This window comes from Python bivittatus, unplaced genomic scaffold (assembly GCF_059951505.1).
Source record: "Python bivittatus isolate LINGU-HERP-01145 unplaced genomic scaffold, Pbiv_v1 ctg000330_np1212, whole genome shotgun sequence".
NCBI classification, from domain to species: domain Eukaryota; kingdom Metazoa; phylum Chordata; class Lepidosauria; order Squamata; family Pythonidae; genus Python; species Python bivittatus.
The window spans coordinates 32441329-32455117 of NW_028277058.1; the positions used below are offsets into that span (position 1 = coordinate 32441329).

At 37.9% G+C, this 13789-nt stretch overlaps 1 protein-coding gene across 1 annotated transcript in view; it reads left to right on the forward strand.

Moving 5' to 3' along the window:
* The window catches only part of UTP20 (UTP20 small subunit processome component), a 79941-nt gene that overhangs the window by 10123 nt on the left and 56029 nt on the right, over window positions 1–13789 (forward strand). Inside the window, exons 7-15 of the mRNA XM_088141923.1 lie at window positions 299–436; window positions 1071–1226; window positions 2030–2176; window positions 3477–3611; window positions 4366–4443; window positions 6820–6998; window positions 8272–8427; window positions 9161–9249; window positions 11205–11310. Coding sequence (XP_087998049.1) covers window positions 299–436; window positions 1071–1226; window positions 2030–2176; window positions 3477–3611; window positions 4366–4443; window positions 6820–6998; window positions 8272–8427; window positions 9161–9249; window positions 11205–11310 — 1184 coding nt within the window. The remainder of the gene's footprint in view (window positions 1–298; window positions 437–1070; window positions 1227–2029; window positions 2177–3476; window positions 3612–4365; window positions 4444–6819; window positions 6999–8271; window positions 8428–9160; window positions 9250–11204; window positions 11311–13789) is intronic.

The following is a 13789-nucleotide window of genomic DNA, read 5'->3' on the forward strand; positions in this document are numbered from 1 at the left end:
AAAATCAGTAAAATAACAAGCAATAATATTAATAGGACAGTGAAATGATAGTAATAGTAAACATAGTGTCAGTCTTAGTTTACATGGCAACAAATTATAACTTGAAGGCTCTCCAGAATAGTAATACAGTAGTGATAGGCTATGGCTCCTGCTTTTTCCAATTAAGTTTATGTAAATTGGAATACCAGTACAGTGTTGGGAGTTTCAGATGGAGAATTGAGAGGACTGTTGGGAATTAACTGAATTTTCAGTGCAATAGTGGAAAGGTATATTTTCATTCTCCAATTTTGTCTGACAGGTTTCTGACAAAAATGCCCTTTTAAACCTTATGTTCCTTGATCTGGGAGAGCATCCAGAGAAAGTGGAAGGCGTGGGACAATTAATTTTCGAGATGTGCAAGGGGGTTAGAAACATGTTCCATTCTTGTGCAGAAAAGGTAAACAATTCTTGGTGCATGAAACAAATGTAACATAATTTATAGAAAGCCTGATTTTCTATATTTGGGTTAACTTAGTTTCAGATCTTTTACTTTAAAACTGTTGTTTACCAGTTTACCTTATGTGACCACCTTTTAAGAATGTTCTTGCTTATTATTTGGTCAATGAAGAGCCTGAGAGGAAGCGCCAAGGGTGGAAATCTGTTTTGGAAAGTTTTAAAAATATATATTTTAGTAAAAATGTATATATCAGAAGTTAGCATATCTGTTTCATATTTTTTTAAAAAGAGAAAATTATACCGCTGTAATTTGGTGATACGACAACAGATTTCAGCAGTGTTCTTGGATGGCCATTGTAGATTGCTCACCTCTCCCATAAACTAAAAGGAGACATTTGATCCAACTTTTCATTATTATCCTTTGATTAGTTGAAATACTAAATTGGGCAATATTAGGGATGGTTGCTATGAAAGGAATAATTATATCTCTAACTTTTTGTTGCACACTGCTGTACTCTGTAATGATCAGCTTACATAAAATAACACATTACTGAGGTGGTTATTGGCAATAACTGTTTAAAAGTTTTATTTGGGAAGTAGCCTTCCTGTTCAGATATATGAGATTCTTTCTGCAGGCCATACTGTTGGTTTTGAAGAAGATGGGGCCAGTTACAGAAACAGAGGTTATACTCCCTTGGGTTTCTGTTGGAGAAGTTTGCAAACATATGGCACAATCAGCTGCTAGATACATCTACAGGGAACATTTTGATGTCTTTTTCAGATGTTTGCAGGTGAGTTGAATGTAATTGGAATACAAAAAGAAATCTTAACTCTCAGCCCAATATTAGTGGTGAGATTACTTTATGAAAACTTATGAGAAGTATTTTATATTGAGGTAGCAAGGATCTAGTATTATTTTAATGTTTGTATTCCAGCAGAGGTAACAATGGAGTAGTCTACATCAGCCATCAAAATGGTTGTCCTGCCTGTGACATATGAGAGTAGTTGTTCCAATCATTGTAAGTTTATGGTTGGGGAAAGCTGTTCTTCATAACTGATGAAAAAATACAGCAGATGTAATCACAAACAACTATGTTGGTATATACTGTTTACAGACACATCTAAAAGTTGTGTGTAAATCATTTTTTGTCCAAGATTGCTTTCACATCAGCCTCATTCAGGTGTTCTAAAGCAGTGCTGTAGGAGTAGCAGGGAAGAGCCCGTCCCATCTATAATGTTGCTCTGTTGACATCTGTGAAGAGCTGGTCTCCATAAATACAGTGCAATTAACCTTTTTGGGTAGAGTGGCACACATGATGGCTTATCCATGAGTTGAAATCCTAATAGTTCAGCTTTGGGATCATATGGAAGAACCCTACAGGCAAACAAAATTGCTGTACTCACAGAGACTGGTTTTTTAATGGTATCATATGTCTGTGTGGAAGCCAGAGGCTTCTCACTGCTATAGTCTCTGAATAAGGAAGAAAACCAAAACATAAAGTTACAAACACTGAACCTCTTTGACCTTAATGAATCTTCTGTCTTGTTTTTAATTAATCTGAACTTTGAATACATTCTTGTCAAAAAAAATCAGGAATCAGTGTTTCAGTTGCAAGAAAAGATAACCAAGGACAACTGTTGTGAAGCTTCTGAACAAATGGAAAGATTATTGCAGGTGTACTTGACTATAGCAGAGTATGCACGTGGCTCAAAAATTTCACAATCTGAAGAAGTTTGTAAGGTGGGTCAAACTTGTTTTTATTGGGGCAGGTCATGTGAGTCAGATAGGAGGAAAGATCAGAAGCCTTCCTCAATTTGATGCCCGCTGGAGAAGCCGAAATGGCAATCCTGGGAATTCTAGTTGTTGTAGTCCAAATACATTTGACTGGCACCAGGTTTGGGAAGCCAGGGATGCAACATGATTTAACTGTTTTATAGATTGTGTCAAAACAATATATCTAATGATATGAGACATTATGCTGAAGAATAAAGTTTATTAACCATCTTATACAATCTGGAAAAGACTCTGCAGTCCTAGATAGATTCCCTTTTGTTATCATCACACTGACTCCCTTGTTATACTGTTGTGCCACATTGGCAACATTGTGCCAGAAGGAAGAAACAGTTGAGAGGAACATGGCATTAGAAAGGCTGAGAGATAGGCATAGCTCACAGTGTGGTAGAACACAGAATACAGTGTCAGATGAATCAACGTTTTCAGGTAAACAAATGTAATGGTATATGGGAAAAACCGTGGGAGATTAGGCCAAGAGATGCTGCCAAGGGAACAGTCAGATAAGAGGCAGCATAGCCCGCAGCTGGATAATGGGCTCAGAAGGGATCCTCCCTAGTTGGGTTGTAAAGGAGATGGCAGGAGAATCGTACTTTCAGACTTGCAAAATTCTGTTAATGTAGCTTTACAATAAAGTAGAATTAGCTTATCTGGTCTTGTTTCCTGTTTGGTCTACCTAGTAAGGCTGACACCAATCTTGCAAGTATGAAAGTACAATTCTCCCCCCATCCCATCTCTTTTACAGCCCATGAAGTCTAAAACAAAAATGTTTTAGACTTCATGGCTTCAGAAAGAAATTTTAAAAGGCCCACATTTTGGGGAAAAAACAAAAACAGAGTCTTCCTGCTGAAATTCTTCATATAATACTGGAATGAATTTGCCATTAGAACAAAGGATTTAATTGTAAGAAATGTAGGCAACATTCCAAACTCCCATAATGTATTTCTAAATCTTGCTGGATTATCCTGTCTGCAACTGAATTGTCTTTTTTTAACTTGAAACTTTTTAAACTTCCATTTTCAGCCCACCTGCCAAAAACTTTCTGAGGAAAGATGTTTTATAGACACCTTTTGTTATACAGAATATTTTTTTTTTATGTTTTCACATTGTCAGCATTCTTTCTGTGTACTTCTGTATATATGAAATAATGAGGGAAGCAACAATATTGAATTGAAGCATATTTTTGTATATTTCGTTTTGCCTGAATTTCTTAGAATTTTGAAAATCATTCTTCATTCTTCTATTCCAGACATTAACAAAAATAATAGATACATCTGATCTCACAGTGCCTTGTTGTGATACCCTGCTTAAAGTTATTTCTATTTTGCTTCTTGATGAGAATGTCTTATTGCCTGATTCTTTGGTGAAAGAAACTGTTGAAAAGGTAATATGACACTAAGTTAGATTATGATGAAAATTTCAAACACTTTGGTAAAACACCTAATTAACATATGACCTTTGTAATGTTTGCTTTGTATTTTTCTGGAAGAAGGAATGGACCTCCATATTTCTTATAGCATATGTAAGTAGATAGGCATAAATGACAGGTCTAATCTGTCCTCAGTCAGTGCAGTGGAAAAAATATTGGGGTAGATGAAATAATCAAGTTTGATATAACAATAGGAAGTGTTTTGTCTTAAGACAAACAAGGGTATGGCCAAATATTAAATCTGTGTTTCATGGCTTAGGAGAATTATTCCTCTAACTAAATGTTTTTACTTTTTACTTTTTTAATTTAATTTTTAATTTTTTTAATTTAAATTTTAAATTTGTAAATGTTTTAAATTTACTCAGCTAAACGTTTTAGCTTTCTCTCTTAAGATGGGCTTCTCAATCAGCAGTGCACATATATGTAAAGGGAGGGTAAGAGCTGATGATAGAGCATATTTTTTGCATGTTGAGATGTAAGATTTGTTTCAGCCATTTCTAGTTAATATACTTTCATTCTTTGCATGATCTGTGATGATGCTTGTGTGTATGAACACAGTTAATACTGGAAAGATGCCACAAGATGAATCAATGTTAACTTTTGTTTACTTGATTATCTTTGGGTAAACAATGAAATTGTGCAGTTTTTCAGAGTCCTCTGAAAAAATCATATTGAATGTGGATCAGCTCTTTGTTTTTCTTTTTAATAGGTCTTCAGAGGTGGATTTGAATGGTGTTCTGTTTTAGATTTTTCTAAAGCTATGTTTCTAATGAAACAGTTTGAAAAGGTAGGCAAACTTTTCTACAACTTTTCATCTATGGGGAAGCAATCTGTGGCCCTATATACGTTGATGAGTTTCAGTTCCAAGCAGTCATCTCCAACACGGTCAATGGTGAGAAATGCAGAAAGTTGTAATTCAGTCACAGGTTGTCCACCCATGTTATAAGCAATGTGGGAGTTATGTGGAAAGAAGTTCAAGAAATGCCTCTAGGGTTTACAGTTTGCAAAATCCAACTGCCATTGGCTAAGAGGATACAGTGCCTAGGGTTGTATTGATTTGATCTAAGATTGCCTTACAGTTATTCTAGCCTTTGTGTTTCAGTTAATAATAAAAACAAAAGAACAAGGCAAATTCATTTGTGCCAGATCTGAAATCTCAGAAGAATATCCTGGGCATGAAACCTGCATAGTGCATAACTCCCAAATTGATAGTCGCTAGATTCCTGAAAATCTCATTTGGAGATATTGCATGAACTTAACTATAGCATGTTTTGTTCTATGCAGTGAATGTAAACACTCACGGAAGAGAGTAATAAGAGGACTTCAGTGCCTATGCCACGTCATTATCGCAGTAATCCCTGGACTATTTCATAAAACATCCACTGTTATCTCACAGTGCAGATAGGGCTGAGGTGCTTACCAAGATAGCATGTGGAGCATATAGGTTAATGGGAGATGAATTGCAGAATTCCCACGGCCAGCTTACATAGTCTTAGCTGCTGTTAGAGTGAACAGTATTTTTTAACATTCAGTAGCATGAATAATAAGCACCCTCTAAATCTTAGGAAGTTTAGTAGGTTTTCTCAGGTCTACAGCTTAAGCCTTGCTTCTGTTGCTTTTGAGGAGAGGACATCGTTTCATTGGGTAGAAAAGTTCAGATGAACATTTATCACAGAGACAATACAATATGGGAACAGCAGTAGAAGAGGTGTTATGAAAGGGGAGAGTTGGAGGAGGAGTATGAAATAGGGAACCTATGGAGATTTGCATTTACAGCGGAACCTCGGTTTACGAACTTAATTCGTTCTGTGACTCTGGTCGCACCCCGAATTGGTCGCATCCCGAAGGAAATTTCACCATAAGGTTCAATGTAATTACTGTTACATTGTAACAGGACAGGGAGGCGGCTATTGCTTGGAGAGAGAGTCCCCCTCCCGCGGACCATGTGTCAGGGGTGGAAAAATGGCCGCGGACCACGTGTCAGGGGCGGAAAAATGGCCGCAGACCACGTGTCAGGGGCAGAAAATGGCCGCGGACCACGTGTCAGGCGGAAAAATGGCCGCGGACCGTGTCACGGGAGGGAAAATGGCCGCGGATCCGGTTCGTAACCCAAGGCAGAGTTCGCAAACCGAGGTAAATTTTTGCGGCCGGAGCTGGTCGTAACCCGAAAAGTTCGTTAACAGAGGCGTTCGTAATCCGAGGTACCACTGTATATTAAGAATGTTCGAAAGTTAAAGAGAAGTTCTAAATGTATCTCTTAGAGGGCAAATAATTTAATTTTGTTTTTATATTAAAATGTATAGGCTGCTTTTAAATGAGTAGTTTCCCTTGAGTCAAGCTTGATTCTTGGAGACTTCACAGACATGTTTCTTGGCAGCAGTAGGGAAGTGGTTACCACCACTGCTTTCTGGGAATTTTTTTTTTTTCAGTTGCCCCTATTCTGTTCCTATTGGCCTTTCATCCAAATACTAACCAGGCCTGACCCTACTTAGCATTTAGAGAGGGTTGCCTAAATGCTGCCATTTCCCTGTAGTTTGCTTTTAGGACCCCTAAAGATTTCACTGAAGAAGATGAGCAATGTAGCTGCCTGCTTAGGGTGGCTGGGAGTTGGTCAGTATAAAATTTTAATGTAAATAAATAAATAAATGCTAGAATAGGGGGAAGAAAGCACACATTAGATGCCCACTTATTGAATCCTTCACCTGTTGAGGCATGGTGGGCAACCTGTGGCCAATCTGTAGCCTTCCAGGTACGTTTTTGCCACTCCCAGGAAACAGCAAAACAGCAGCAAAATGGCGATTTGGGGCTGTGTGATTTTCCCCCCCCCTTTTCTCTCTCTTTGACAGCTGAAGTGGTGAAAAAAGATGTGTGAAGCCTTTGGAAGATATAACATGCCTATTTTCTGTACATCTCCTCAAATCCATCCCTGAGGATTCATGGAGATTATAATGGCACACACATGGGGATTCCCATAAACAGTGGGAGCCCCAGATGAAAAAAATGGCTGGTCCTGGTTTAGAGGATTATGGCATACTCTTTTTATAAGCCTCTAGAATTAAATAAGACTAAGATCTGTGTTTATGGGGAAAACTGGCTTCCTGATTCTGGTGTGCCTTTGTCCTAGCTTGAAAAGTCTTGTACTGTATTGTTCTTTTCTTTTTAGCAATTTCTTCCCAGCCTCCTTGAGTACATTGAGTACTGTATCTATGGAGATGATGCTGTGATCCAAGAAGAGGCCTTAGCAGTTCTCTCTGGACTCATCCTAAAGAAAGCAGAACCTCCCTCTATTGGATCAATGGCATTTGAGAAGTATCCCCTTGTTTTTACAGAATCAGCTAAAGGGTATGTATGTCTTAACCATATCTGGAAGCACACAAGTGATGTGGGTTTCCTCAGAACTTGTTAAGCAAGCTTAGGTAGTGTAGGTAATGATCCATTTTAAGACCCAATAAAGACTCTTTAATTCCCATTTTGGTTTAGTCATTTCGCAGTTACTACATTAGAACAGGGTGCCAATTAACGGGAAGGACATAAACTGAATCATAATCTTGCTACAGTTCTATCAGTACTAAAACTGGATTCATTCATTTCTGTTAACCCAATTTGAAGTGGAAGATATCTGTTGCCAGGGCTGTGCTATGCCAGTGGTAAAGGGCTAATCTGGCCATTTAAGTATTTAAACACTACTGATTATGTTGATACATTAATCTTTAGTGTTGGATCAGTTTCACAATTTCATATTTTAAATGTAAAAGTAATCCTTGTTTAGCAAGCACAGCTGGGACTGGCAACAGTTGGGATTGGTTGTTAAGTGAAGCGGTGGCTAAGTGAAACACCGACCAGGCTTATAATCTTACTTCACCTTTCTTTTGCTTTCGAGACCTGCAAAGGTCATAAATGCAAGGATTGGTCATAAAGTTACTTTTTCATCACTGAGATAACTGCAAATGATTGCTTAATGAGGCAGTTGCTAAACAAGGACTACCTGTATGAGTAATTAATTCATTTAGGATATTTCTCCTAAATAGTTGCATTGGTAGTTTGTAGTTCAGATACCTGCCTTTAAGAATCAGTGCAAGTTCAGCCACCAGCAGATGATTAAGAGAATTCTAATTGGCTGTATAAGATCCATCATCCCAAGAAACTATATATTTCACAATAATTTTATCAGCTTTAGTAACAGGGAAAATACTGTATAGTGTGTCTGATTCAACTCTATAATGAAAGGAGAACTATGCAAATTATCTTCCTGTTGAAACCCAGAGCAGAGAGTCTGTTCATACTTAATAAGCATATTGGCTCTGCTCATTTGAGTTTGTATATCACACTAAGTAAAAAACAGGGATGCATGAACCAGATCCAATTGTTTACAATAAAGAAAAATAACAAGAATTAAAAGTTACAAAAGGGTAATAACCTAATCTGTTTTCAAAATTTGTGTTAGCAAAACAAAAGTACATTGGAGAGATGTTTGTTGGGCAGGGGGTAGTGCACATGTTGTGAATTATAGTGGAAAGCATAATCTCTAAAATCTGACACTTTGAAATGACAGGAGACAGGTACAGTACAAGCAATTTTATGTAGCTGTTACAGTATCCATTCAATTTTATTTTAGACTGAGTAGAAGATATTTGAGAAATAAGAAGATGGAAGAAAAAGAACAGAAGACTGTGCTAGATCATATTCTGTCTTGCATCAGATTACCCAGAAGCAGAAACACAGCTGATCTTTCACAACCCTGGGCAGCCCTTGTAGTACTTCCACATATAAGGCAATTATCAACCACCTTGGCATATTTTTTACTTCTTCCCACACAGTAGAGTCCATGTAGTGTAATTGACCTGTAGACTTCAGAGATCCTTCTGCTTTCTAGAACGACATCAATGAGAACTAGGAAGTTAGAAATAGTAAAATAACCCAAAATACTTTCCTGGCTAAATAGAGGAACAGAAATCCAACAGTTGCAACTCAAGATCATCTGCAGTATTGCCAACGATACCTGGGCACATTTCTTGATTTTATTACTCTTCCCTTGTGGCCTCTAGTGTTACTCAGAAGCTGTCTGTGATCATGCTAACACTTGTTGCATTAACAAAGTAGCAAACAATGTTAACAGAAATTAAGGACTTGGATTTCTTTCTTGTTTCAAATAATTTGTTTCCAAAGACCCATTAATTTTCCATGCGAAATATCTTAATTTGGGTGTTGCATGTAAAGAGAACCAAATACATCTGAGAATGTGACCCTCAATTCACTACTCAGATTTTCTTATGCATGAATGTACAGCTAAACATAGTGTTAATATAACTCTAAGGCCAAATTGCCCAAGGCAAATTACAAATTATCTCTCTTCTCACTCAGTATTCACTACTTCTGTTTCTTTTTTCATGCCCTTGAGTATATTGGAGGGTAAAATGAGGTCATAGTTCAAAGGTGAAGCTCAGAGACTAACCCTTAGTCTTCAGTAAAATTATAAACTATGTTTGCATTTACATGTTTGACAGACCACTTGTGAAAGAAAAAATTACACCAGCAATTGCAAGTTTCTCTGAGAGTCTCTTGGCTGCTCTTGACAAAGGACAGTTCTGCAAAGGTTAGCTCTTTAGATTAACCTGTTCTTTCTTTGTAAGGGTCAATAAAAGTAAGGATCATAGTGCTGGGAGCTGATGGGTACCACAGCGATGATCTTCCCTGGCTCTTTTTCTCCCTACTTTATTGAAACCCGACTAATTTTCAGTGGTGTTGGATTGACACTCCCTTATTTGACCAGATTTTTCAAAACTTTGAGTTCCCAGTGTGATCCCTGGAGGTAACAGTATGGTTGCCAATATATTTCTTGGCACCATCAAATTCTCTGCCTTATTGAATTTAATTTTTCAATTTTTTTAATTTAAAAAATGAATATATAGCCAGATTGCTCAAGCATAATCACCAGCCTCAAGTATAGCCTGCATTTCCAACTATGCATCTTGGCCCTGCATAAACCCCAGAGGCATTCTTAGAAAAATATTTGGGGCCTGCAGCCCAGAGATTTATTTGCCTTGTAGTAGATGGGTAATTTGTGATCAACCTTACCCATCATGACAGTCATTTTGTGAAGTATTCATAAAATGCTCTCAAAATTCCAAATGTGCCTCTTGCCAAAGTTTGGCAATTCTGTTTTAAAATATTTTACTTGTTTGTTTGGCCTAATCTGTTTTTATGCTTTTGGTTTGCTTTTATTTATTTGTGTTTATTTATTAAATTTATTTATTTATTAAATTTATATGCCACCCATCTCCCCCAGAGGGTGACTCCGGGCAGCTCACAATTAAAATAAAACCTCAAAAACACTTAAAAATATAAATATCCACATTAATTTAGTTTAAAAGTTGAATATTTATTTATTTATTAAATTTATATTTTATTACAATATTAATGAGTTGAATTATAATGTGTATATACCATAAGATTATTAAAAATAATAAAATTGCAACAGTGATAGCTCATTATTAGGTAGCCTTCTGGGAGAAAATTAAAGATGTGTAAGGCAATAACAGTAAGCCAAGTTCCTCAGTGTCAGCCCTTTGAGATAGGCTAGGTCAGGAAATGGACACTGCAAATACTCCAGGAATGCTACGTCATTGTTGCAGGGTATAACAATGGAATCTTGAAAGCCTGTCAAAGTTTCAGTAGATCTCTGGAGAAGGGAGTTTCAAAATTGTGATATATCTCTTGTGTTGTACATCATAAATAACAGTTCAGAGGCAAGATTATGTAGGAGAAGCTTTGTTTTTACAGCTACTTCTTTCTGTTGTGGGATACCCTAAACTTTTCCTGATATGGATTGCACTAAAGTTGTCTAGGTCTTATTGTATTAAAATGTTTGTTGAAGACCCACAATAGAAAGATAATCTACATCACTGATGTGCAGAAGTATGCATGACATACATTCAAATACAGGTATTCCCTAGTTCAAGAACAAGTTCCATTCCCAAGGTCTGTCCTTAAGTTGCATGTGTATGTAAGCTGGAACAGTATTACATACAAAGTCACTTTGTATGAGTCACTTTGTGTGAGATGGGTGGCTATATAAATATGATAAATAAATTATTGTATAATACTGTATAAATAGTATTGTGTAATTAACTCAAACCATTGTGTATTTAACTCGAATTTTGCTACAGTAGGCTCTGTTTTTAACTATGGGTCATCCTTAAACTGGGCATTTTTAAGCCAAAGACTGTATAAAGAAATCTTTCCTAATCTAGTGGGGCTTCAGCTTCTATGATCCAAACCAACAGTGGCTTGCCCAGATCTTTGGTAATCATATCTAAGCAATATGTTAGAAGACTGTGCATTTATTTTACCATATGAAATTGAGTGAATATTTTTTCATATTTGTCCATCTTCTCCATAACTTTATATAACAAAAATGTACATATTTTACAGCTGGTATATGTGTTTTGTAAGAAACTAAAGTGATACTGTATTTTATTTTTATAATTTTTAAACTGTTTTCGAAATGGGCATATAGATTAAGATACAATTTATTTTTCATTTTCCCAGGAAACTTGTTTGTGGCTTGTCAAGCTGTGAGTACACTTCTTAGTTTAGTGGAATCCTTGGAAATTCTAGATACGTTACCAGTGGAACGCATAAAGACTTTATTGATGTATGTATACTAGGAAAATATTTCCCTATGGAATAGCAACCCTAGCTGTAGTTAGCCTACTTTTTGCTATAATGTTACCAAAATATAGGCCTAGAAGTTTTCTGGGAGAAGGAATATATATATTGATTAGTAATTGCAGGTAGTCCTCGAGTTTTGACGGCAATTGGAACTGGGATTGCTACTGTGATATGGTTGTAAAGCGTGACATCACATGACCACATCACCTAGTGATGGCAATCTTGGGTAGTCCTAGTTGCTGTCGTAACCCCAAGACATGTGGGTCATTAAGCAGAAAGAGGCAAGAGTCCCAGGTAAGGAGCATGAGGGTGACATGTGGGGGGAGTACATGGAAGGCCCTGGAAGGGCTGGTGCAGGCCACATGTGAGTCACGGGAAGCCAGGGGAAAGCCTGGGAGGGCCTGTGCAAGCCGTGCACAAGTTGCAGGAGGCCAGGGGAGGGCCTAGAAGGGCTGGCATGGACGGGAGAGTGCTGCAGCTGGGAGAAAAAGTGGGAGCGACTTACCAGAGTGACATGCAATCTTCCCTGCTGGCTTCCCCATTGAGTTAACTTGTGGGAAATTGGCAGGGAATGTCGCAAATAGTGATCATGTGACGGTAGGATGCTACAATTGGTTGTAAGAGTGAGCTGGATGCCAGGCGCCCGAATTTTGTTCACGTGCAATGGCTGGAACTTTGAGGACTGGTTGTAAGTCCCTTCATTCAGCACCATCATAACTTTGAATGGTCGCTGAACAAATGGATGTAACTTGAGGACTACCTGTACAGTTGTGGGAAGTGCTTCTAGGAAAAATACAAAATTGCATCTCTGTATTTGAAGGGTTCAATTCCCATAGGCTTGATACTTTATGTAAGACTGTCACGAAGCACAATTCAGGAGGATTATCTTGAATCTTGTAACTTAACTGGTCCTGTGGCTTGGCTGAGGCAGATCCCTGAGTCTAAAAATACATGAGCTTTACTTTAATTGTGTCATCAGTTGTGCTTAGGTTTGATTTGTCATGGCAATCTTGCCTATCACTGAGGTGCACAGCATCATTAGAAACAGATAAAACAATTAATCTGTTAATAACACGTAGAGAACCCTCTACATGTTATTGGTAACCTGAGAACCAGTGTAATAAAGCATGTAGAACAGTATTTCTCAGCCTTAGCAACTTTAAGACTTGTGGACTTCCTCCCAGAATTCCCCAGCCAGCCATGCTGAGAAACACTGATGTAGAGATTAAGATGCAAATAATAAAGTGCAATTTTATCTTGGCATAAACTCACTAGATGGCATTTAAGCAAGCATCTTTTGGTGTCACCCTCTAAATGTGCAATACAAAGGATGAAAACACAAGATAGCTATACAGCATAGGGGTATTGTAAGGATTAAGATTAAATAATGCAGGGTAAAATCTTGAATATTTGAAAGCAGACAGCAAAAAACTACTGTCTTTGCTTACTACTACCAGTAGGATTGAACTTCTTCTGTGTCCTCTTGGAGGCTATCATACTCAACTGCTCCTTGAAGAAGAACAAGACTCTATGCTTAGAGGATGTTAGAGTCAACTGGACATCTTGTTCAGTCCCTTCCATTCAAACTGGCCAGTTAATATCCATGTACCTGAGTATTTTATGTATACTTGTTTTCCTTCTTCTTCCCCATCCCCAGTCCTTTTTTCTATACCATATCACTTAGAATGTAAGATTATTTTTACAGAAACCCTTGTTGTTGTTGTTTAGTCGTTAAGTCGTGTCCGACTCTTCGTGACCCCATGAACCATATTGCGCCAGGCCTTCCTGTCCTTCACTGCCTCCCTGAGTTTGCTCAGTTTCATGCTCATTGCTTCAGTGATGCTATCTAACCATCTCATCCTCTGCTGTCCTCTTCTCCTTTTGCCTTCAATCTTTCCCAGCATCAGGGTCTTCTCCAAAGAGATCTCTCTTCGCATTAGGTGGCCAAAATATCTGAGCTTGAGCTTCATTATCGATCCTTCCAATGAGCAATCAGGGTTGATTTCCTTTAAGATTGACTGGTTTGACCTCCGAGCAGTCCAGGGAACTCTTAAGAGTCTTCTCCAGCACCACAGTTCAAAGGCATCAATTCTTCGGCGCTCGGCCTTTTTTATGGTCCAGCTCTCACAGCCATACATTACTACTGGAAAAACCATAGCTTTGACTATGCGGATCATTGTCGGCAAGGTGACGTCTCTGCTTTTTAATATGCTATCTAGGCTTGCCATAGCTTTCCTCCCAAGGAGCAAGCGTCTTTTAATTTCATGGCTGCAGTCTCCGTCTGCGGTGATCTTGGAGCCCAAATAAATGAAGTCTGTTACTGCTTCCATTTCTACCCCTTCTATTTGCCAGGAATTGATGGGTCCAGATGCCATGATCTTAGTTTTTTTAATGTTGAGTTTCAAGCCAGCTTTTGCACTCTCCTCTTTCACCCTCATCAAGAGGCTCTTTAGTTCTTCTTC